Source organism: Felis catus, chromosome D1, assembly GCF_018350175.1.
Source record: "Felis catus isolate Fca126 chromosome D1, F.catus_Fca126_mat1.0, whole genome shotgun sequence".
Classification (NCBI taxonomy): domain Eukaryota; kingdom Metazoa; phylum Chordata; class Mammalia; order Carnivora; family Felidae; genus Felis; species Felis catus.
In genome coordinates, this window is record NC_058377.1 from 89,434,256 (window position 1) to 89,459,960 (window position 25,705).

The 25,705-nt window shown below is 44.7% G+C and overlaps 1 protein-coding gene across 7 annotated transcripts in view; it reads left to right on the forward strand.

Annotated features, from left to right (window-relative positions):
- The window catches only part of TRIM44 (tripartite motif containing 44), a 109,254-nt gene that overhangs the window by 53,172 nt on the left and 30,377 nt on the right, over positions 1-25,705 (forward strand). For 5 of the 7 annotated variants that reach the window (XM_011286805.4, XM_045039140.1, XM_045039139.1 and 2 more), the window contains exon 4: positions 2,894-2,913. In XM_011286805.4, coding sequence (XP_011285107.3) covers positions 2,894-2,913 — 20 coding nt within the window. Of the gene's footprint in view, positions 1-2,893; positions 2,914-5,050; positions 8,377-8,409; positions 11,030-25,705 lie in introns of those variants that run through there. The other 2 variants (XM_045039141.1, XM_045039143.1) reach the window with 2 other exon arrangements.

Here is a 25,705-nt window from a genome sequence, read left to right on the forward strand (position 1 = left end):
TGTGCTGTGTTAGGTGCAACGAATAAAGAGATTAACAACACACAGTTTCTGTTCTCAAGGAGTTAAAATCTAAAGGGGGAGCTACTGTATGGTACTGTCACTGTTGGTTTTCTGCTAGAACCAGCCCAGAAGTATGAGCCATGGAAATGTGGAGGACAGAGTAGGATTACCTCGCCCAATCTGTCCGTGAGGGAAAATTTCCAAGTGAGGCTTGATCTGACAGGATGGATAGGAATTAGGCTTTCATAATAGGAGGGACTAGCATGCACACTCTTACAAGGAAGATTTGCAGACTTCTGGATGTCTGCTGACCTATTCAAAATTGCCCTATGTGTGTGTGTGTGTTTGTTCTTTCATTTATTCATTCCTTCAACAGTTGAAACGCTCACCCTAGTCTTTCTCCATGCTTTGTGAGAGTGATTATTGCTTCTGAAAAGCCACATATCTATAAGCAGAAATGAATGAATGTAAAAGCACTGTCTTATGCCCCATCTTCTCTGTCCTTTCCCACTCTCCCTAGAGATGTTATTAATCAATTCAGGGAAAGTACAATAATGGGCACCATTTGTCGAACACTTATAATGTACCAGACACTTACTCAGTGTTCTACATGTTTTCTCATTTATTTTAACCCGTATTGCCACCCTGTGAGGTAAGAATTAGGATCCCTATGTGTAGAGCAGGGAACTGAACCTTGGGGAGTTAAGGCAAATTGCCAAAAGCTTCACTGTTGGAATTGACGGACCCGAATTTGAGACCATGTTTCTCTAAGTCAGAGACCCCATCTCTTAACTGCTGTGCCAAGATACAGGATTGTGAGGAGGACTGACTCTAAATTATGGGAGAGAGTTTGGCTACTTTTTTCCAAAAGATTCTCCTAGACAATTACTTTGAACATCCAAAGATAATTGAAAAATTGTATTGAGGTTTAATTAAGTCATTGATAGTTATGTAACTCACATTCAATTTAAATTCTATGAAGTTTTTTCTTACTAGATTATAGTTCCCATAAGACCTGCTAGTCGATCAAAATGCAAAGAAAGCTTCCAACACCCCTATGCCCTCCTTCCACCGCTCGCCCCACTTCTCTCGTTGGAGTGTGGATGATGAGTGCCCTGACCAAGACTGCAAGTCCTTAGCAGTCTGCTAAAAATGCCCTCCTTCTCCAACCTCCAGTGTATCATCTGATTTAAATCACCTTTCTGGCTACAGCTGTCCTTTTAGACTTGTGCCCTGGCAGTCCCCCTTGACCTCAGTCGCACTCGCAGCCCTCCAGCCCCACACCACCGCCACCTCCCCTGCCTGGAACACACACAAACACGTCCCCGTTCTCTAGTTTCATTAAACTCAAAATTCCTTAAAAATACTTTTTTTTTTTTTTTTTTAATTGCTCTGCCTTTGCTCTTACTAGTCTGGTGCCCTTCCCACTCACCTTCTGTTGTCAACTTGGGAAAATCCTGCTTATCCTTCAAGGGCCAATATAAATGTCACCTTCTCTGTGAAGCCCTCCCTTCCCCCTTCCCCAGAAGAGGCAGTGTTTGTCACTTCCCTTCTGACTCTTAAAGCAGTCTGTCTATTTCTTTGGTAGAGCCCTCGACACAGTTCATTTTCTGTCTCTTTTTGTCTGTTTCCCCTGCTCCTGAATGGGAGCTCCTAGGTTAGATCATTATTTATCTTTCACCTTCAGTGCCCACATGTAGTGGTTTCTTAATGATCATACTGAATCGTTACTGATATTGATACTAACCTTTATTAAGTGCATCTTATATCTTAGGCACTGTGCTTGATGTTTATACATAAACATTTCCCTGTTTAATCCTCATACTCCTTGTATACTGTATTACGCCTTGTTTTACAAAGTAGGAAACTGAAGTTAAGTGAGGCAAAATAACTTGACCAGGGTGACACAAGTGGATGGAGTAAAGATTTGAGAGTGTCTGACTCCAGAGTTCATTCCTTTATACCGACAGAAACAGTCAATCTGATACGTTCCCTGGGGACTTACCAACAACAAGGAGATAGATTCTCTATTGAGACCAACCCTGAATGGCTAAAGAGACGCATGTAAAATACCCTGTAACCAAAAGGATGAGTGAGGTCCCTTGGAAAAGGCTTGAGAGTCATTTGAAAAATGTTGTTTATTCGCAAGAAGAGGCTCAAAAGACTCTGTTCTGATCACTGGTAAAGTTAGGTTCAGAAAATCCAGTACCCGGACAAATAACCCTCACACACTGTTTTTGCAGACAGGGATGAGAAAAAGAGAAAAGCCGGTGTTGGGCTGAAGGATGTTGTGGATCATCAAATGCCAGAGCTACCCTTTTACAAAGGAGAAGACCAAAGGTCCAGATTCATTGATTAACTTGCCCAAGGGCACATAGCTAATAAAAACAGAGCTGGGCCTAGAATCCCCATTTTTTGAGTCCCAGTTCAGTGCCCTTTCTACCACAGTGTGCTCTATATTAGAGTTGCTATGTTCATGTTTGGAGAAAAAATGCTGGACCAAGGCAGAAATGAGTCTTTGAAGGAAACAGCTTGATGCCTTTGGAGCTGGTCAGCTTTTGCCTAAGACCTGCTGCTATTTTTGGGCTCTCGGTTTGCTCAGAACTAAATACTGCCAGCCATACAAATAAAAAGGCAAGGCTATTATTTAGGCCTCCTAGGTCTGTGCATTCACTTATCTGCTTGCAAGGGCAAATTATCAGTTCATCTCTGCTGGGCAGTTCGAGCATAGGATTATATTAGCCCTTGTCTTAGCCCTTGGACATCTACTGGTATGTCTCTGTTAAATGCACAAGCCATGCTTCAGCGTTGCCAGAGGAGAGGGAAAAGAAGGAAAATAAATCTGTCTCTACCAATGCCGATTTCTAATGCTGTTTCTTTCTGTTTCTTTCAGGGTGACGAGGAAGGACCCAGGTAAGATCACATTATTGCTGCTTGTCTGTTCTCAGAAATGAAGTAGAGTGACATTTGTGGCCTTTTAATGCCCCATGAAATATGGACAGCCAAAGAACAGCACAGAAAAGGGCTCAACAGCTTAAGCCGGGGCTTTGAAGATCTTATTTTGTAAGGCTCCCATCTCCCTCCCCATCTATGCCATTTCCTGCCTGTAACCTTCAGATAAAGGTAGACTTTAAAGCATGTAATGACAGTAACTTCAGAATACCTTGTTAAGAAGAGTAGGCACTATATTTGAATGGTAATTAGGCTCTCAGGTGGACTGCCTAGATAAACTTTTGCATTGTTCTTTCTTGATTGGAATTGGATTGCTTTTTTTTTTTTTTTAATGGGCTCTGGATCCAATATTCTTTATTTCTGATCTATAACATCTTTGTGTCTGACTACAGACACCTATACCATGAATCCTATGATATTATGGAACTTCGTTTAGGAAAAAAAAGATCCTTTCTGCTTCTGTATCATCACATGAGATTTGAAAGCGTGTTTCATTATTGCCTCAGCCTTGCAGTAAATCTGGAATTTGGTTTACTTACCTCTGCTGTCCTGCTGTTCAGATGGTGAGAACGGGCTCTCGGAAATGCTGCAGCTTGGCCATCAACGCAATCAGGGGGCTTCTGTGCAAAGTAAAATACAACGTCCAGATGGGTCCCCTGTGTCACATAGGATCAACAAGGACTGTTAAGGCTAGAGATACCAGGAAGTTCATTTAGGCCACTGCTATTCAAGCTTTAGTTTTAGAAGAAGTGCCCTTGTTTTCAAATGAGCTTTTGAGTAGAATCCCAATGTACAAACCTAGGGTTCCTCAGAACTCAGTTTGAAAATCACTTATCTAGTTCAAATTTCTCATTGAAAGAAGCTAAATGACTTGTCCAAGGTACCTTACTGGAATCAGCGTCTGGTCCTTCCTTGGTTTCATTTATAAACAAACAAATAAAGTTTCTTCTTCTTTCTTTTTCTGCCCCCATATCCTGAGCCTCTTCCTCGGTGCCATGTTACCGCACATCTTGTCTCTCCTAATGCTTTGGAACTGTGCTTCTCAGCGTAGATCTAGCTCCTTGTCTACTGTGGCTAAAGCCACAGGCGCCCTGGCTTTAAAACTGCAGAGCCTCAGGAAATTTCTTCAAACTCCTCTTCCCAGTTGTTCTCAGGAACAGACTTCTGTGTTGTGGTTCACTTATTTCCTCCCTCCCTCCTTGCTTCCCTCTTTCCCTCCCTCTCTTTAAAAAAAAAAAAAATATTTTTTTTAATGTTTATTCACTTTTTGAGAGACAGAGTAGGAGCAGGGCAGGGGCAGAGAGAGAGAGAGAGAGGGAGACACAGAATCCTAAGCAGGCTCCAGGCTCTGTGCTGACATCTGAGAGCCCAATGCAGGGCTTAAACTCACAAACCATGAGATTGTGACCTGAGCCGAAGTCAGATACTTAACCAACTGAGCCACCCAGGTGCGCCCCCCCCACCTTTCTTTTCTTATGACCTACTATGTGTCAGGCACCGTGCTACATACTGGGTATACAGTAATAACTAAGACAGACATGGTTCCTATCTTTGTGGGAGAAACAAGCGTATAATCGGGCCCCTACACTGTGGGTGAAGTGCTATGATTAAGGGAAGTTTAGGCTGCTTTAGGAAAGCTCCTAAGTCAGTGTTGGAGGATAAGGGAAGGCTTTCCAGAAAAGGTTATATATGAACAGAGCTCTAAAAGATGAGAAGGCAGGCAAAGGAGGAGGAGGGGGTAGGGTTGTTCTAGGGAGAGAGAACAACTTGTGGGAAAGCTCTAGATAAGAGAAGTGTGGAGCAAAGAAAGCCGAATCCAGATCATTTAGGGCCTTAGAGGCCACCTATGGTATTTGAGCACTAGCTTGCCGGCAGTGAGAAAGCATTAAAGAGTTGTAAATGGGAATTGACCCCGATAGATTTGCATTTTGGAAGACCCCCTGCATGCCTGAACTGGAAGTGGATTAACACCAGAGCCTGGGAGCCTAAATCCACATCTTCTCTAGTTATTGACCGGGTTTTTACCATTTTGCATAGACCTTCGGTTTCAACAGACTCTAAATTGTCTCCTTGTCACTCCATCTCTCCTACTGTCAAGACTAGCTCTAGCTCCTGAAAATCTGGGCCGAGTACAGCCCTGAACCTTCTTCGTCCCCAGAAAGAACATTCAGACAAGACCAAATAATGAAAACACTTTAGCAGAGGTAATGTGGCTTGGAGGAGCCTGATTAGGATGAACACACTCGTCTTGTCTTCATGGGTACATGTCAGAGGCACGTTGAGTAGAAGAATACAGGGACCTTATGAAGAGAATACCTCACTTCCAAGATACTATTTAGTGTAAGGTCCTGGTTGTAGAGTTTAATTGCAGATACCCTCGTGTCATTTTGACAAGACAGTCGTGAAGCATAGTTTCTTTACGAGCAGCCACGAAGTCAAGCTGTCTCCCTAAGCGAGGCTGTCATGGATGTTAGCAGGGACTCTTTTGGACCGGGACTCAACAGAACCCTCTTGTGGTACGATGAGCACTTGAAGAACATGTTCTGATTTGGCAGAAAGAGAAAAGAGGAGTCAAATTTTCTTCTTAAACTTTAAATTTATACTCGTTGGTTCCATTCAGTTTGTGTTGAACTACCATTTGGCTCAGTTAATTCCAATTAACACTTCAGGGCGGATTGCCTTTGATCTGAAATTTCTCTCATTTATGATATACACTTCACCGTCCCAATAAACCAAATTGAGTTTTGTTCCAAAGGCTCCTGTGTTGCTGACAGTATTAAATGAGAGTTTGATGTGTGAGGGAGACAGAAAGGAAGTGCGGGTCTGCCTGCACAGGGGACGGAAGAGGAATGAATCGGGAGTCTCTGCATCCAGGTCTCTTGGATGGTTATACCTGTGTCTCCTTTGCTGGCATTCTTTCCGTACAGCCGCTTCCCCACTGTCTGCACGGAAGTCCAGCCCCAATCCACAGTGGCGGGAACAAAGGAGATTTCCTGTCCTGTTGAAACGTCTTCTGTTTGTAACAGAGGTCTCTCGGCTGGGGTCTCCCTGCCTTCGTCCTCCTTTCCCTTCTGACTCCCCGAGCCATTTGACATGACATGTCTCAGTATTGTACTTTTGGTCCTGTCTGTTCCTTGCCCCGAATTGTATTGTGCAGTTGTCCTACTAATCAATAACAGTAATAATCATAGCTGTCACTTACTGAAGGTTTACTAGGTACGGTGTTTTTATATATGTCCTCATTTAATCCTCATGTAAAGCCTATGATGTGGTTATTATCTCACTTGTAAAATGAGGAAATTAATGCTCAGAAGGATGAACTTGCCCTAGATCACAGAGCTAGTAAGTCGCAGAGCTAGGATTTGAATCCAGTCTGGCTTCAGGGTTCATGCCCTCCACCACCATTTGGACTATCTGCCCTCATCGGCCAGCGCACTGCTTTTCCTCCCCGAAAGCTGTGAGAGCCGGGAGGCTTCACGCCTACTCCTCGGGGGATCACCTTGCTCTTGTTCCTCTGACCTGGGAGGTCTTGACTTGCTTTGACACTGAATTGCTGGGGCCTCTGTTTTCTGCAAGCTGCCTCTCCCCTCCTTAGCCTCTGTCATCCTAAAAGGATATTTCTTCGCTTACCCGCACACAGTGCCCTTTCAGGGTCAGCAGCAAACGGGGCCCTTTCAGACTCCCCGGGGAGCAGGTGGCCAGGCCTTCCTTTGACCCGCTCCCCCCACCCCGCCCCCGCAGAATCGGCCGCATGTTGCCCCTGCATCTGGTGGTCTACTCCTCAAATCCACGTGATGGCTACATAGATGGTGAGGGTCCTTGGAGGGCGTGGAGGAACAAAAGTCCTCATGTGTACAACATGGATATTACCCATCGTGGAGTCATCTTTTAAGAGGGTGTCTTTGAAGCCCAGAGTGATTTTTTTTTTTCCAAGCAAAAAAAGCAATTTACACTTTTGGCAGCAATTTTCTGTCTTCTCTGTGCTATTACGGGAGATCTTGTGTTCACTCCCTCACAGATCGGCTTCTCAGCGCCTGCTGGAGCCCGCTGAGAAGTGATATATATTCCAGGAGAGGGGGTGGCAATAGATGCTGCTGCCTTAAAGCTGTTTTGTAGTGGGAGGAAGTCAGAGAGGGAAGGACCCCGAAACTCTTGTGCTCGGAGGAAAAAGGAGCAAGATCAATATGAAGTCTTGATTTGTTATTGAGATGTTCTGTGATTTTTTTCTTTTTCTTTTTTTTTTAACATAGAGGAAAATGGCTTTTTAATAGTAACAACCATATTTGGGACTTCTGTAGAATATTTCATCTTCAGAGCTGGCTTTTATTCAGGCAAAAAGCTCCTGCTGAGATCAGTGTGAATCTGACCCGTGCCGATTCTGTGATCAAACAGGCAGCGAGTTCTGAAGGAGTAGGAGCTCAAGGAGAGTCAGCAGACCTGCCTTCTATTCTTGGTCTGCCTGAGACTGACTGCGTGACCTTGGGCTAGTCATTCAACCTCGTTGCCTCTGTGTAGTCTGTTTTTATTTCTCTGTAAACACCAGCCTTTCTTCCCCCTGCTCTCCACCCAGTTTCTTGGGGATGTGGTTGTGTGAAGAAATACAGTCTTATATCACATATGGAGTGGAAAGAATCTGCTTCTTAGAGATTCTGTAATTCAGTAGATTCTTAAAAAAATCTTCTGAATTTTGTTTCTTTAAAAATCGTCTTGGGGCTGCATACAAGGTACTCTTCCCCACCCCCAAAATAATAACCGTATGTTCTTAGACATGACATCTCTCCTCCTGACAACTTAGTTTGTAGAGATAAAAGAGAACTAAATCAGTGATATACTTAGGTTTCTTTTGTCCTCTGATTGCAAATTCATGACTTGGTTTTTGCACTGTCTTCATTTCAGAAGACCTAGCTCGAAGCCAAAGAAAATGGCTCAGATACTTGTGACATGGGATGGAGTGATCAGGGCTGCTTATTATACAGAAGTGGGGTCCCAGCATCTAAGCTGGCCTCCTGTACAGAGAATCTCTTAACTGTCGCATTTCCCTGTCACAGAACCTGGGTTGACTTGACTTTCCCCTGCTGATGTGGATCGTTTATCCCCTACTCTCCCAGGTGAGGGATGGAGTTCTGCTGTGCATTATGTTGCCTCTCAGTAATAGAAGCTAACGTAATTGATTTTCAGATATTTACCCATGATAGTCACTTTATCTTATTTTATGCATATTGGTATACAACCAGAGGATGCAGGCACAGCTGGAAAATTCAGCCAGGGTGCCTCTGGTTTACCTCCATCGGCCTCACACTAGAAATGGCGGCCAGGAGTAGCTGCCTGCCTTTTTGGACTGTGCATATCGCTAGCAACAGCAAGAGCCCCAGTGGGAAGGGGCCCGGGTGTCCCTTTGCGTACTGTGGTTTTACTGGGAACATTTACGTGTGTTACCTCATTTATTTCTCATATCAGTCCTCATGGGTGGCTAATCCATTATCCAGAGCTGCAGAGAGGTGATACCTACGTGAGGTGACACAGCTGAAAAACGGTAGAACTGGTGTTCAGACTCCAGTAGTCTGACTCGAACATGTGACTCTTAACCACTGCACCGTCACAGTGCTCGGTAAGAAGTATGTTGGATGTAGAGTAGGGTACAGCCAACGCAGAGCAGAGAGTCAGAAAAGATAACATTTGTGCTGGACTTCGAAGAATGGGTATGGGTAGGCTTTTCCAGGTGGAGAGGGTAGAAAGGCCATCCAAGCAGAGGGACCAGCATGTCTCAAGGCTCAGAGGAAAAACGCATGTGCCGTGTGAGGAATGGTGAGCCACTGCATGACTGGACTGTGGCAGGAGGTGGGCCTAACAGATGGGTGGGTTCGCCCTGCAGAGGGTCTTGTGCGCTATGCTGGGATGCCAGAAGGTTGTCCTATCGCTTTGTCCTTACTATAGAAGAAGTGGACAGACTTCTAAATCTTGCGGGTCTCTTCCTGTAGTTGTATCTCATGATTTGTTATGGGTAAATTGTTTGCTCTCTTGTGCCTCAGTTTCCCCATCAAAATAACACATCCTGTTAAACTTAAAGACAAGTATGCCGTGAAGCATTGAAAGTGTGTTCTTTCGGGTTTCTTTTTTTAGATGGAAAAACAAGCAGCTGAGCTAAAGTAGCTGAAGAGGGAAATTGTTTGATTTGTGTCTTATAACCCTATTTTGACAGCTCCTGCCTTCCTCAGACTTAAAATCGGGTTTGGAAAGTAGTTATCTAGTTCCAAATTAATAGAGAAAAGGAGTACTAAAGCCCCGACATTTTCCAAATAGATTTAGGACTAAAGATATTTTTTAAAACCTTGTCAAAGAATTAAATCGATGTCACATTTGTCCCTGAGTTAGATCCGGTGCTGAAGAGTCTGGCTGGAGCCTACTTCTCTTCTTCCTTGTTTGTCTTCATAGCCATTTTGGACCAGCAATTAAACGTAATTCGTTTGAGGAAATCACAAAACTCCAGTCTGTGTTTTAAGAATAACTAGATTGGATGTCATTGCCTGTGCCCCCCTCCTGGGGCAGCCATTGTAAAATTGTCGTTAGTGGTGTCTTTTTCATTTTAGGAGAAACCAGCCAAGCTCTAGCATCTTCTCACTTGCTCCCAGTGAGAGGCACGTAAGAGGTCAATAATTCCATTTTCCCAACAGCTTCCAAGGATCTTTCCTTTTTTTGTAGCTCCGTGTGCCTGAACTGCATTCACCTCTTTACCTAGAAACCCGCAGCATCCATGACAGATGCTGGGAGCAGAAGCTGGTGTGTTTTTGTGGTTTGGTTTGTTTTTGTTTTCTTTTCTCCTTCAAAGATGATGTGAAGTTAAGAGTTAATAAGCATAGGTCTCTTTAAACCCAGGGAGGTAGCTTCAGGACAGTAAGAGGTGGCCGAAGGCCAAGATGAAACTTGGGTACCCTAAATGGTGAGGTCTTTGCCAAGGACCAGTGTTCATGTATGTGCCTGTTTGGACCTAGGACCTAACTATGAGCGTGTGTATGTTCATAAAAGAAATACTTCCTTAGCCACAAGCAGGGGTTTCAGGGAAGAAAAGCACCTTCTTATATAAATGTCTCATTCCCCCCACTGCTTCGCTCCGCTGCCGATTGTTCCCCGTAGGTTGTGGTGTGGTTGTAAAGTGGAAAAGCATTTGTTTCCTTGGTGAGTACACGTCTCCTTCCCCTCTGGCTCCATCAGTTCTATTTAAAGGAAAGTGAGGTGGAGCATGAGGAACACAGCCCAGAGCAGGAGGGGATGTGAGAACTACGGCGAAGGTGGGAGAGAAGCATCTCTCAGCTGCCCCCTGGCTGCTAGACGCGTCTCGGTGGAGATGCAGTGGGGTGCTGTGTGGTCCCCCACACCTGAACAGGTGCTTCTACCTGAGGACCAGTGAGAGCCGCCCAGGCGGCCGGCTTTGCCTTCCACGCTTGTCCAGGACTCACAGTTCTTCGGCAGCAGGGGCGCTGCCTGCTTATGTGCCGAACGTTAAACAGGAGCCGGATCTGCATAGCGTACTCAGGCATTGAACACAGCTCTGTGAGGTAGAGTTATTCCATCCTTTTTGCAGAGGAGGAAACTGATATTCTAAGAAGTTACATGATTAAGCCATGGTCACACCGTCAGAAAGTGAGTCCATCGGGACTAGAACCCAGATCTGTCAGGCTTAAAATTCTGTGCTTTCAACCACTGCGCCATACTGCCTTTCTAAGGTGATGCAGGATTCGTATCTTCCAACGTCTTGGCTGGGAATAAGTGACAAGGCAGCAGGGATTTGGCATTTTTATCAGAAAAACTTTTCATTTTCTTTGTTGAATGGCAACAGGCAGTTTGCCTGAGATGGAAGTTGAAGCGGAGCTTGCCAGGAAACTGCCTGAGGGGGAACGAACCAGAACTTCTCTCCCCAGACAGGTAAACATGAGTTTACTCCCTGGCTTTTGTGGAGCCAGCAACTGCCATCGCCTTTTCTGAAAGAGCCACTGTTCACCCAGTGGCAGGTGCAGGCCAACTGTTGTCATGGCAACGGCAGGAGAGGCGAGCAAGTTTAATTCCAGAACTGATAATTAACTCGGGGGTGGGGAGGGGGGTAAGGAGAGGAATGGGGGGATAATTGTTTCAGGAGGGAAAACTTAGCAATTACCAGCAAGCTGCGTAGATGAAAAGGCCAGACACAGATGCCCCTGGAATTCAGTGCCTATCCCCTCTGGTTAGGAAGTTTTGATAACTCGTCCCCAGCCAACCAAGACACTTTAAGGAACCAGATGAGGAAAGAGGAATGTTACATAGGCTGGGAAGAGAAATTCAGGGGGTCAGGTGAATGACTACCCTAAATGACGGCAGCCGTCTAGAAGCAATCCAGAAATGCCATCTGAACTCTGCGGGAAGAATTCGTGCTTGGGAAGAAAGCCGGGCCCATAAAGCACACCTGTTTTGAGTTTGTACTTCTATGTATGGAATGAGGGACAGCGGCTTCATAGAGAGTGAAAGGAAGACTTGTAGAGACAAGGCACTTGTTGAGGCGCTTGATCATTGTGGCTGTTAGTCTGTAAACCCTCAGAGATTGTAACATTGAAAGTAAGCTAAGCGTTCCACATGGATTATCCATCTCATTTAATCCTTACAGCCGCCTAGCGTGAAGGTGTTTGTTATTCTCCTAAAAGAATTTGAGTATTCAGTACCTTGCCCAAGGTCACAGAGCTAGTAAGTCACTGTGCTGAATCCTATTTTCCTATTGATTTGTATTTATAAAATAAAACCTATATTACTCTATAGGGAAGAATCAGACTTAAGTAGATATGAACACTTTACGGTAGAAAGGAAGATAATACTTTTTTTTAGTGGAGGTAAGGTGAGCTACAAAATAAAAATTACTGAATGAGAAATATTGGAGAATGTCCTGTCATGCTTCTGAGATCTGTCACACTCCTAGCTCACAGATTAACCCTGTGTCTCCAGTTCTGATCGGGGAATAAGTGTGAGTCATGGTTCCTTCCTAACTTGTTATATATTTTTTAAGATTATTTTTTTTGCAGATGTGGAGCTCGAACTCATGACCCCAAGGCCAAGAGTCACATGCTCTTCTTTAGAGGTGCCCGGGTGGCTCAGTTGGTTAAGTGTCCGACTTCGGCTTAAGTCACGATCTCACAGTTTGTGGGTTCGAGCCCTGCATCAGGCTCTGTGCTGACAGCTCAGAGCCTGGAGCCTGCTTCGGATTCTGTGTCTCCCTCTCTCTCTGCCTCTCTCCTGCTCATACTCTGTCTCTTTCTCTCAAAAATAAACAAACATAAAAAAATTTTTTAAAAAAGTAGCATGCTCTTCTGACTGAGCCAGCCAGGCACCCTACTGATGTATTTTTTTTGAGAGAGAGAGTGAGAAAGACTGGGCACACACAGGTGGGGGAGGGGCAGAGGCAGAGGGAGAGATTGAGAATCTGAAGCAGGTTCTACACCCAGTGCAGAGCTGACGCAGGGCTTGATCTCACAACTGTGAGATCATGACCTGAGCTGAAACCAAAAGTCGGATGCTTAACCAACTGAGCCACCCAGATAGATGCCCACCTAACGATGTATTTTAGTCAAACTTCCTTGGCTTATGTATTTTTCATTGGGAAAAAATGTCATACTTTATAGCAAGACTTCCCTGTATTCTGTGAGTGTGTGTGTGAGAGAGAGGTGTGTGTGTGTGTGTGTGTGTGTGTGTGTGTGTGTGTGTGTGTGAGAGAGAGAGAGAGAGAGAGAGAGAGAGAGAGAGAGATGGGGGTGTGTGGAAAGGGAGAAAGGACCAGGGAGAGAAAAATTTTGCTTTAAAATGATGAGTCTCAGGGGTACCTGGCTGGCTTAGTCAGTAGAGCATGAAACTCTTATCTCAGGGTCATGAGTTTGAGCCCCACATTGGGTGTAGAGATTACTTATGAGACAACAACTAAAGTGATGAGTCTCAGTGGAAAGAGAAACCTAGCATTTATCCAGCAGTATCTTCAGAGCACCTACTTGCTTCCAGGTGTTGTCTTTGGTGCTAGGAGTGAGTGTAGTTGCCAACAAAACATTCAAGGTTCATGTCCTCAGTGAGGTTATATCCTAGACTCTCAAGTAAGGATTGTGAAATGAAAGTGATATATAATTTAAAAACACATTTTAAATAAATCCATTAGCCTCTCTCCTAAAACCAATTATAGGAAGTCAAACTTGTCCAGTCCTTCTGACTGGGAGGAAAATATGCAGAAAATAGAATAAAAGTGAAGTATATGTTGATAATCACCACTTAAAACTATGAGCTTCCCCTCGATTTTCCAGAAGTTTGACAAACTCTCCTAAGTTGATGTTGCCTTTGTAAGTGAAACAATTAATATCAAAATTTGGGAGTTCGACTGACACAATAATTATGCTGGAAAATGTAATTTTGCCTGCATAATAGAGGTGGGATTATTTCAAGGAGATCTCATTAATGTGCTGCTCATCAACAAAGAGCAGTGTAACCTTTCTCTTATTAGATTAGTACAGGGTCATGATGCAAAAGGCTGTGGGAACAATTCTCAGTCTTTTGTTCTAAGAAAATAAATTAAGCACTGTCCAGAAGTCTAGATTTGGAAATTGAAATCATTGAAGACAGAAAAACAGTGTGGCCACTCATACTGAAATCAACATAACCTTCTTTCCTTTCTGCGAGTTTTATTCCTTTACCCATTTGTTGAGCAGATTTTGCCAAGTGTCTGCTATGACCTAGGCAGTGCTAGATGTTGGAGCTGTCGTAGAAGTCAAAATCAAAACCAGCCCTTGTTTACGTACAGTGGTCGGTCTCTCCTCCGCATTTCAGGGGCGTACATCTGCTCTGTCTGCTCATCTCTCTGCAAGCGTAAAGAATCGGCAGCCTACTAAAAAACTGCATGTCATGTGCAATTGTAAATGGAAATCCCCCAGTGCAAGGCTTCCCAGGTACAGTGGACTGAACACTAATTTGAATTGTTGACTTACTCTTCTAAGGTAGAGTTCCACGTCCAGTCAGTGTGGAACATGCTACCCGTTTACCCACATCTCGGAGCTCCACAAGTACCGTGCATGGTATGATGGAGTTCGAGCAGCCTTGTGATAATGAGACCTGCCTCCTTGTTTAACCCAACGTTCCCAAACTAATTATAAGATTATAAGGCTCTTTTAACTCCTATCATATAAATATCCCCCAGAACAGTGTTCCTCACCTGGAGGAATGCAGCTCAGTCTCCACTAGACGATGAGACCGGATGCTGACAATTGGCCACTCAAAGAGGGCAGGAGACCTAAGGCAATATATTAGGAGTGTACATCTCTCAGGCTGAAATCTCCCCCTCATTGTACTTCATGTCAAATAACTGGGATTTCTGAACTGCTTTCACTGATGTGATTTATTTCCAGTACAATTGGAAATGTACTTATCAGGGGTACAAATAATTGAAGCTGATATACATTCTTGGGAAAAAGAAACCTAGAAAGGGCCACTGGGATTTTTTTTTTTAATTGACATGAAAAAAGATAAAACCTGGATTTCCATAATTCCGTTAAAAATAAGACATCCATCATAACTAATTTTTTTTTGTTCTTTTCATCTTAATGTATTTCCTTTCACTTTTTAACAACAAAAAAGTTGTGATACCGGTGCATACCAAGCACCCAGCACCTTGCCTAGAACAGAGTAGACCCTTAAATATTGGTTGAGTGAAGGAATGAATGAATGAGACAATGATTAGGGACGTTACTAAACACAGAATAATCCAGAACAAGGTCATTTTTGTTTGTTTGTTTGTTTGTTTGTTTGCTTTAAGTCAGTGTATAAAGTGGGCCTGCCCTTTTATCACATGATGGTGCCTCTTATATCCAGTAGCAGTCATGTGCTTATCATAGTTTGGGAGCAACTAAGAAAATAACATATATAAGAGTGTTTTGCAAACTGTTAAGTGCTTCACCCAGGGAATAGTTGTATTTTGTATTTTACCAATGATTATGGAAGTGCTCAGCATTCAGTCTCAGAAATTTCCCTGATATAACCAAGCACTGATGCCAGATGGATTATACATCAGGATCGCAGCGTTTTGACTTAAAGGCCCAAGAGTCATTGGCAACGGGACTAAGATGTCAGGTCTTCGGGAGAACCTCTGCCCATCCGCTTTCTCCTCAGCCTTCTAAGGGCACCCTCTCTGTCTGTATTGAGAATCAAGTGAGCATATATGTGAATGATAGTATGTGAGATGCAGATAAGAAATGAGAATGATGCTCTGTGCCCTTCAGAAGTATAAAGCGTGAAGCAAGCACAGTAGGATTGGATGGTAGAAGATGAAGTCTTTGTATAACGGTATCTGTTAAGACGTAATTGTGTTTACAACTTGAGGTTCGTATGTGAGTCATTTAAATAAACACCAGGATAAATAAATAAACATTTACCAGAAGTAATGAAGGAAACAAGAAGATTGACCTTGATTCACCACCTTTACAACTTACGGGGTATGCACAGACATCTCATTTCCTTATACTGACAAGCCTGAGAGGTGGTTTTGCTGTCCTCACATTACAGATTGAGGGGACTGAGTGAGAGTAAGTGACTTGTCCAGGGTCTCCCAGCTAGATCTGGTAGTGGAGAGGTTCCGCGCCATTGGAAGTAAGGCCTTCTTGTTCTGTATTCTGTATCTTTGCTCTCACAGCTACTTGGGTTCAAAGGATAATTCTTGTTTTCTCCTCCCTCTCCAACGTGCTTCTGCCCTTGACTTCACCTTCTCAGCTAATGGCATCATCATGTCTCAAGGCAGTAACTTAATAATATTCAATATCTCTCTTTTCTTCACACTCCATATCCAATTAGTCAGCAAATCCTGTCAGATTTGCCCTCAAGTATACATCAATCCAAGGACTTCTCACTACCAGCCCACCTCTTGTTCCAACCAGATCCTTTCTCTCCAAGAGTCCCCCTGCCTTCCCCTTGTCACCATCCTTATCTGTCCTTCCCCTCTACCTCCAACTGCATCCTTCACATAGAGCCGAGAATGATCTTCTGGGATGTGAAGATCAGGCGGTTTTGTCCACTCAGAGTCCTCCAGTGTGAGTTCTGTCGTGTCTGCAATTTGCCCCAGAGTAACTGGGGGAAAGGGAGCTTGTAGAGTCCCACAAGACGTGGCTCCCACCTGCCTCTCTGTCCCCACACGCCTGCCGCTCACCCCAGGCTCGCTTTAACTACACTGCATTCTTAACTCTTCTTCAAACAGGTGTGACGTGTGGCATTCCTTCTGGCTTCAGGGCCTCTGTGTGGTGTTCCCTTCTGCCTGAATGTTCATCCCCAGATCTTCACACATAGCTCACTCTCTCACCTTATGTAGGCCTCTTGAGACCTCCATTCCTTACCCAGCTTTGGGTTTCTGCACATACTTATCACTACGTGAAAATATGTTATGTATGTAACTTATTACTTTCTTTCTTCCTCACTGTACAATAAGGGTCATAAGGGGAAAAGCCTTGCCTTTCTCACCACTGCATTCTCAGTGCCTAGAACGCTCTAGGCACACAGTTAAGTTTTTGAATGAATAAATAGCTGTGCAAAATCCACGTTCTGAGTTGTGGTGGGAACCCTGGTTTGGAATAGGAAACCCTTAGATTCACTGGAAGGCATTTTCAGTCTATCACCTTGGCAGGCCATTCACCATCAGCTCTTACTGGTGAGTCTGCTTTTGTTACCCACAAAACTTCACAGAATGAGCGTAAGAAGGTCATAGAATCTGGAGTGGGAGGAGTAGGTGGAGATGAAACGAGCAAATGTGTATGCATCCTCTGAAAAGACATGGAAGAGAAAGCCCTTATGTGACTTTCAGAGCTCTTGAGCTCTGTACCCATAAGGCTTGGCAGAGACTATTCTGGCAACGCTAAAATCGTAAGCCTAGGCCCTCTCATTCATCCTCAAACCCTGCCTAAAGAACACCAAGCCATAGGGTTCCCAAATGACGATGCAAAATAATGCTTATGCATCATAATTTTTGCTTACAACCCACTGATAACTAAAGTATCTAGGGGCAGTTTTCCTTACACGGGGCTACCTTAACAATGGGAAAATCTTCTCTTGATTATATTCAGTCTTATTTTGTTTCTCTGAACATGCCTGTGTTTAAATAGATGAGTAACACTGTCACTTCTCAGACCAGATCTAACCTTTATGCGGTTTGGAACGGGAAGGCCTCATCCTCTGCAGCTACCAAATTGATTTAAAAGAACTGACCCTCCTGTCGTAACACTGTGTGTCGACACCACAGGGGGCTAGGACTCCTTTCAGAGACCCATACCCTGCTGTTTTTCTGCCCCTGGACACTCAGCCTTAATGTGGTGTCTGGTTCCAGCCTCCTTCTCCTCGTACCTCCTCTAAGGGGCCGTCTCGCTCATCCTCTGAACGATATAGGCACCTGTCATCCTGAACCATTTCTTTCTCACTAGAAGCTGACTGGTAATGCAGTGAAATTTCTTGTTACTGTAAGTTGTGCTGACACTTTTAGCATGAGTCTTGCGGCAACGAAGGGCCTTACCAAATAAATAAAATCTAGTTGTTCACATAAAAGGACAGGGGGATGGTTTGTGGGTGAAAAGGGAGGACCGGACTGTTCTCAGAGCCTAAGCTGCTGCTTCTAGCACCCCAGATTGAGGGGAAGAAGTATAGATGGGGAGGAACCGTTACCTGCTTCTGCAGCAGGCCCTGGAGGCAGCCTGATGGCTGGGGACACATTGTAGTCCCAGGAGGAGTTTCAGGAGAGGAAGCTGCCTCTCGAAAGTGAGGAGCTGAGAATCCTGCCTTCCTCCTCACGCTTTGGGTTCTTTTGTTCTTCCTGACCTGAATCAGATTACAAATGTTGGATCTAGGTCAACGTAATAGTAACGGTGTAATAGAATCCACTCACTGAATACTTAGTAAGTGCCTAGTAAGCACTAAGCGCTCTGCCTGTGTGTAAACATTGCCCTGAGCCTTCAGGCTTGGTGTTAGTGGTCATCTTTCGGGTGCATAAAAGAGAGCTAAGTAGTTAGTTAAGTTCTCGTAAAGATGCGCCGGTAAGTAAAGAGCACGGGCAACAGTCAGCCTCCTTACAGGCCTCGTGGAAACACCATTCTGGATCTCGTGCCCCCCTCGTGGCCAGTGTCCGGGCCACCTCTTCAGCAGCAGCTTCTCTTGCCGTCCCTCCAGGGCTCGGCTGTTACGGAGACTCCGCCATCTGTCTGCTTTTTACCCTGTACCGCGTCTACCCTTCCTTCAGGGCCCAGATCAGTTCCTTCTCTGGAATCCTCTTGTGGTCCTCCAGCTTTTATGGTTCATTTCTGGACTTACCACTTTCTCCTGTGTTTTGTAATCACGTGTGTGCTGTGTCACACCAACAGCCTGTGAGCTTTGGAATGGCAACGTCTGTACTTTATTTTTCTTTCTCTCAGGAAGTCGTAGCAGGTCTGTTACACTTTTCGCTAATGCTATACCTGAGCAGGATTTTGCCACGTTCCAGACTGGGAAAGTGACTGGCCAGGACTGGTGAGCCCTTGGCCATCCCTTGGATGATGATGGTCATGGCCATAATAGCTGACACTGATGGAGGGCTTACTGGGCGCCAGGCACTGTTCTGAGGGTGTTATGTGTCATGATTTCGTTTAATTCTTACAACAGCCCCTTAGGGGTAGAGGCTGCTACCGTCCCCATTTTTCAGACGAGGAAAATTAAACATGGAAAGATGGAATAATTTGTCCAAGGTCACGCAGCCAGTAAATGGGAGAGAACTAAGGTTTGAACCAGAGCCATCTGGACACCCACCTGTCTCGATTGCCTTCTCAAATCACCACTGTAGGCTTGCGCTGAAATAAATAAACAAAACTTTTCAATATTCAGCAAATAAATATTAAGTAAATGAAATTTCTCCCATGCACATCTACTCGAATGAGGGGTTTTAACCTAATTATTCAAGGCTAGTTCCTTTGCTGTTCTCACTTAAAGCTGCACACTTGCTCTGTCTGCTGTGTTTCAGTTTCTGGGAAGGGCAGCGAGGCGGCAGGGAGAGCTTTGGAGGGAGTAAACTGTGTTCCCAGGACTGTGGCAGAAGAGCCCCTGGAGAGGTTTGGGCAGTGCTCTTTTCCTGTCCTTGGCAAGTAACAGGCGACAGAGGTGCTAGCATGACCGTAGCCGCCCATTCGGCTTCAGACCCGTGTGCCTTGTGCGTGATGAGATTGGAGAACAGCAGCCTATCTGAGCCAGCCCCCGTGCAAGCTGCTGTCTGCAAAAGCAGGGGCGATCTCAGATGTATCATCGCAAGATAGTTCCTAAAATAAACAGACTTTTTGTTCTGACTCCTGCTTTTCCAGCTGAGGCCTGGCTGTTTCCTCTTTCTTTTTTTAAAACAATCTTTCTAGAAGGCATTTCTCTTCCTTCCTGCCTTTGGGTAATAGGGCTGACATCTGGGAAGAAGGAAGTGGTCGACTCCTTCAAAGGTTATATCTCCACCAGACCCGAAAGTTGTTTAAAATTAAGTTGTGGCCTCTGGGGCTCTGAGTCAAGGTGAGCAGCGCTTGGGCCAGACTTCTGACTCCCACGGGGCCAGAAGCGAGAAAGTGAGCTCTTACCCTGCATCAACCATCGTCAGTCAAGGAAACAGGTCTTTACTGAATCTTAACCAGGTGCTTAGGCTTGTGGTAGCATGCGGGTTGCTTACAACCAAGAGGAAATGGGGAGGATAGTCAAGATTGGAATATACGAAGTAATTAGACAACAACAGTGAGATAATACAGACTAAAAACCAAATGTGTGTTTTAGACTCTCACAGTTTTAAGAGTTCTTAGAATCAGCAAGATATACTCATTAAACAATTATGACCTTGGGATCAGAGGTTCTGGGTCTGAATTCCTAGCCTTATACACCTAGTGCCTGTATAGCCTAGTCCTCTCATTTAAACTCCCTAGGCTTGGTTTTCTCATCTGCAAGATGGAGATGCTAATAGTGTCTAAAATATGGTTGCTGCAGGATTAACGAGATGATATATTTACTCAGTTAACAAAAAAGCACTGTTGAGTGCCTTCTTTGTGCAAGGCAGTGTCTAAGTGTATGGAGTTTGCACATGTCCCTGAAATCCCAGTGGCTACAACACAGGTGTTTATTTCTCTCTCATAGTCTGTGTCCATGGGGGATCAGCTTTAACTCTGCTCCCTTCTTCATTCTAAGGCCAAAACTAAGGAGCAGCTCCCATGTGGAACATGCCCGCAAAGGGAAAAGAGCAATGCCAAAACCGTGCACCCCACCCCTGTAGAGCAGGGGGTCACCGTCGGGGCAGTGCACAGAGTGATTTCAGATGGAGAGGAGAGTCCTGATGGCCCAAGCATTGTTGCAGTGATCTAGGTCCTGATGGCCCAAGCATCGTCGCAGGGATCTAGGTGAAAGATCTCGAAGTTCTAGGCCTGGATAAGAACAGGAGCGGTGGGGAGAAAAGGATAGGTGGGGTAGCATGGGCTGGGGAGGTGGAGAGGACGTAGCAAACGACCGTATTTGAGGAGTAAAGGAGGAAGAGGGAGCTAAATCGGGAGCCCTGGCTTCCACGCCTAGCCCTGCCATGACTTCCTCACATAAAGTCAGACAAGTCGTTGAGCTTTGCTGGCTTGCAGTGCTGGAGTGTGAACTTTAATAAAAGGGGAGACCTGAGTCTGATGTGACCCCTGAGGTTCCTTCCAGCTCTGTCCCTCTGTGGCTCTAAGACTACAAGGTCTTTGTCTTAGGAGGCCACAGACTGTGGGGACCCAGGCTGTTGGCAGGGAAAGTTGGTTTGGAAAGGAAGACGTTGTGAGAACTCCAGTTTGCATGTGTCTCAGCCCCCTGGGTTCTCTGCCTTCCGCTGTGCCTCTCTGCTCATAATCTTCACTTTCTCCTGGGCTTTGTTGTGAATCCAAAACAGGAGATAGGATTTCTTTTTTCATCTTCAAAGTGGGATCTGTGGACACACAGGGCCTGAGGTCGTGGGACTTAGGTAGCCATGTGTACAGTGTTTCTCCATTGTCTTTGGTATCCTGGCATCTTTATACGCTTCTTCCAGCATATTTCATCTTATGAGAACATCTTCACGATGTCAGCCTGGGGGTCTGTTTGGGGAGAAAACTTACTGCCTCCTCCCCCATACATCCTCACGGTGAGAAACTTCTGCCAACACTTCCTCTTGAGGGCATGCTTCTGCCTCCCTTAGCTTCTACTGGCCCCTGCCCTTGGGAAGAGGGGTAACTTGTCTGACTGGCAAGAGTCTGGTGGTCATTTGGCTCTTCTTCTGTGTTGTGCAGGGCGAATATGTTAACAGTCACTGCACTGAAAAGACAACATGGCCATATCTTTCTCTCTTCTCTTTTGCTTTCTCGGTTCACCTGGTTCAGGCAGGATGGGGATCCCTCGCTCTTCTGCTCTCCTTTGTGGTAAGCAGATTAGGAAGGAATTGCCTCTCAAGGACACAGATAGGTCTTTGTTCCAGCTTCCCTATCTGTGGTGACTAGATGAGTGAGTCACTCCTGCCCTGCATGCAGTTCATGTAACTTTGAGATAGTGGCCTGGTGGCAGGAGGCACTTTGTGTAGCCTCAGACACGGGTCCATCTCAGGCAGCACGGAGCTTTATTAGTTGGGTCTCCATGAACAAAAGTAGCACCTTGTGGCAACTTAGCTCCTTAAGTCCCTGCTGTCCTTGTTTGAAGTGAGAATACAGTGAAGAAGCGGCACCACGACCTTCCACAGAACACTTTCTGGCATCATATCGCGGTTGGCAAGGGCTTTCAGACCCCCTTCCTCAGCTTTTCCAGTGGGCAAGTGCAGCTGTTAGAGAGGGGACTGCTCGTCACCGTGCATCACAGCAAGTAGTGTGTTTATGAAGCTGAGTGGCCATCAGCCAATGTCTGCTTGACCCGGAAGCTGTGTTTCTAGGAAGCTTAGTCCAGCTCTGTATCTGGCATTTTAACCACTTCAGCCAAAATGCTGAGTTTGCTACTTTTTTCATGTGGTCATTTCAGTTAAATGACTACTTTGATTTTTCAGTATTGACTTTATTGTGCAGTCTAAGTTCACCAAGGATGACAGTTGTACCTAACAACTTTGAGGTTTTTAGCCTCTTTCCTATCCCTGGCACCAGGCAGTGTTTTGAAATATGCCTTTTAACTGGCAGATATTTAAGTCCTGACGTGATGTTGGCTATCTCATGATTTAAGCCCTTGGTAAGCATTGTGCTTTATTCGTGAGAAGAGAGTTTTGCCAACGTTCATCCTTCTGATTCTAAAAAGAGCATGGACATAATAGAAATAAACTTGGCATATTTCGAAGCTATTTTGGGGGCCTTTTCACCTTGGAACTTTCATTCATTCATTCATTCATTCATTCATCCATTCATCCATTCGCACATTCTCTCCCTCTCTGTGCAATGTAAAAGAAGGAGATTAGTTTCCTTTTAACGGTCTCCTCCTCTTTCAGCAGTTCTGTGTTGTAAGCACAGCTTCCTAAGTGAGAGTGTTGGTAATGAACAGAACCATCCAAACTAGTTCAGACAGCACAGCCGGCTTCGGCAAGGACACGGGGCATTTCACAGAACCCGATTGAAGGAAGTCTTCCCGTGCCTGGTGGAGACAGGAGTGTCAGCTGGTCGAGACTCTCCGTCTCTGTTCTTCGTCCCTGTCTTCTTCCTGCCTCACCTTCCACCTGACAGAGCAGCCTCCTGTGCTTGCTTCTGTCCCTCCTCTTCCCTTGTAATTTCAGCTCGCCCTGGGGCCACTGTGGGCCCAGCTGTATGGCAGTTTTCTGATGCAGGATTCAGTATTGCCTCATCACGGGTCTCAAGAGAAGACCCAGCTAGTTCATGTCTATTAATTATCTGCCCTTGAGTTAGGTGGTCGTACCTCACCCAGACAGCTTCAGTAACAAAGGGGGTGGGGGGGGGGAGGAGGACGTGTGGTTTGTAGGGCTTCTCCACCGGAGGGGGCAGGGCAGCAAAGTGAGTTGGGGAAGGGAGGCACAATTGAATGAAATTTTGCTATGCTCCCCTAGAGAGACAAACTAGTGCATAATGTAGGATGACAATTTAGCTTTTCCTAACACGGTTTTTGATAATTAGACAACAGAGTGCCCATCGCAGACAAGTTCCATTTCTTATTCACCCGTTTCACAGAATGAAACACTCGAGCAACATACGGTTCCTAATGGCACCCCTGTCTCTCATTTGCTGTGACTTCTTACAAGCCAGGGTATATGAGAAAAACTATGAATCTGAAGTCACAGGAGTTACTGCCATCTCTTGCTAGTTTGGTGACTGTGAACTAGTTCCAACTTCTTAGATTCTGTTCCCTTATTCACAGAATGGGGTTGACTTGCTCCTCACCAGCCTCTCTGGGTGCTCTGTGAGGAGCTCATGGTAAACGTGTGTTGGATAATTTTGTGAATAGTAAAACACTATACAGATGAGTTCAGGTATTAATAAATTATGTTAGAGATGGGAACAAAGATACAGTTTTTTGTTTGGCATTTAACATGAGGTGCTATGGAATAGACCGTCTGTCATTTGCTTACCCAAGGAAGGTCGTGGCTTTAGGCAAGATCCCTAAACATCAAGTTTCTGGCTCTCCACCTTTAAGTCTCAGGGCTGTCGTGAACCACTTGGAGTTCATTGGATGAAAGGTGTAATGAGAGGTAATAGGTGTATGCTTCTTCATCGGTGTGCATATCATCATGGTTCCTGGTCATGATAGAGGGCCTTTTGTTCATTTCGGAGGTGGAATTGTTTTAATCATTATAATGGTATTACATGGACTGTTATCTGGGGTGCTTTTATTATCTGGGTTGCTTTTAATTAGATGGTGATGGTGAGGAAAAAAACGTGGATCACAAATTATTTCCATTTTGCAAACAAGTAAAAGAAACAATGAGTCGTAGGTCACTCAAGTAGTAAGTTGAAGAGCTAGGATTCAGTCCAGTTCCATCTGATTCAAATTCCCACATTTTTCTATGTGTCACTGGCACCAGATCTTAGAGCCCACTTTAATCCAGTGATTTCTAATGGGGGTTCTCAGATCCAAGAGGATCTATGAAGATAGAAATAAAATTGTAATGGGAAATCTTAACATTTAACTATAACAGGATTTTGAGTTATGTTAGCTATTTCCCCTCCTTCTGACCTAATTTGTCAGTTATTGATTATTTAATTAATACAAGAAAACTAATTAAATTTTCAAAAATGCTGTTTGTTAGACAAAGAGTTTCAGATTCTGAAGCTCCTGAAAGGTATATAGGGGTCATTGGTGGTTAAAAAGATTGTGAAATACAGTCTAATCCAAAGACTGCAAACTGATGGGTCATCAGCCAAATCTACCCTAAGGAAGTGTTTTGTTTGGCTCCTAAAGTATTTTTTATGAATACTTTTATGAATTACTGACGAGCATTTAAAACTTGGACAATTTTACCTCAAAACCCCACAATTTTTAAAAAAATTTTTTTAACATTTTATTTTTGAGAGATAGAGCGTGAGTGGGGGAGGGGCAGAGAGAGAGGGAGGCAACGAATCCGAAGCAGGCTCCAGGCTCTGAGCTGTCAGCACAGAGCCTGATGTGGGGCTCAAACCCACAAACAGTGAGATCATGACCTGAGATGATGCCAGACGCTTATTAACCAACAGAGCGACCCAGGCGCCCCAAAAGAAAACAGATTTTTAAAGCTTCTTTTGGAAATTCAAAAGTTCTGACAATACTAGATCCATATTTTACCATGATGTTGACCAGCTGGCTTCTTAGATAGGCAGCTGCTTTCCAATTTGCCAGTGTTCACCTGGCCCAATTTATTCATTTGTTTTGTGCCTTGGTCTTTTTTTTTTTTTTTTTTTTTAAGTTTATTAGGGAGAGAGAGAGAAAGAGCATGAGCCAGGGAAGGGACAGAGAGAGAGAGGGAGAGAAAGGATCCTAGGCAGGCTCCGCACTGTCAGCACAGAGCCCGACTTGGGGCATGAACTCATGAACCGTGAGATCACGACCTGAGCTGAAATCAAGAGTTGGACACTTATCAACTGAGCCACCCAGGTGCCCCATGTGTCTTGGCCTTCTTATGCTGCTATTTTAAGGTCTTTCATGCCCACTTGTCTATTTGGCTCTACTATGTCTTTGAGAACAGGAACCACATTGTCATCTTCAGTTCAGCAAACACCATTGGCATCGTTTGGGGGGTTGGGAATGAAAAGAACAGTAAAATGGAGGTCCTACCCTGAGGAATATCACAGCTCAGCATCGTCTCTTTTTAATTCATTAAAGTTCCTATCACCTTGGTATGTACAAAGTGCGGGTTCAAGACCTACTTGCTAGAATATGACCTCAGAAAGACTGAGATCAGAGCACTGACCTGCCATTTATTGCCCACTTAAGGTATTTAAGTAAACTCTTCGGCTGCAGTTTTCTGGTCTCTTAAATGGGGATAATCTTGGTGCCTGTGGGGTGAAAAGCAGATTGAATGAGCTGATGGTCATCAGGGGTTAGGCATGGTGCCTTACATTTAATAACTGCCAGTGTATGGTGACTCTGATTACTAGGGTTAGACATGCAGTTGGCACTCAATTAATGCTTGTTGAGTTAACAAGCGAGTGGGCGGAATAAAGTGTAAAGAATTAAATGTGTTTAAACAGGCAAATAGCTGTCAAGGATGATGTCACCAAAAGTGTCTCTGGCAGGCCTGGAAACCACAGATTTTTGATGGCTTTGAATGTTCTGGTTTTAATGAGCCTAGAGA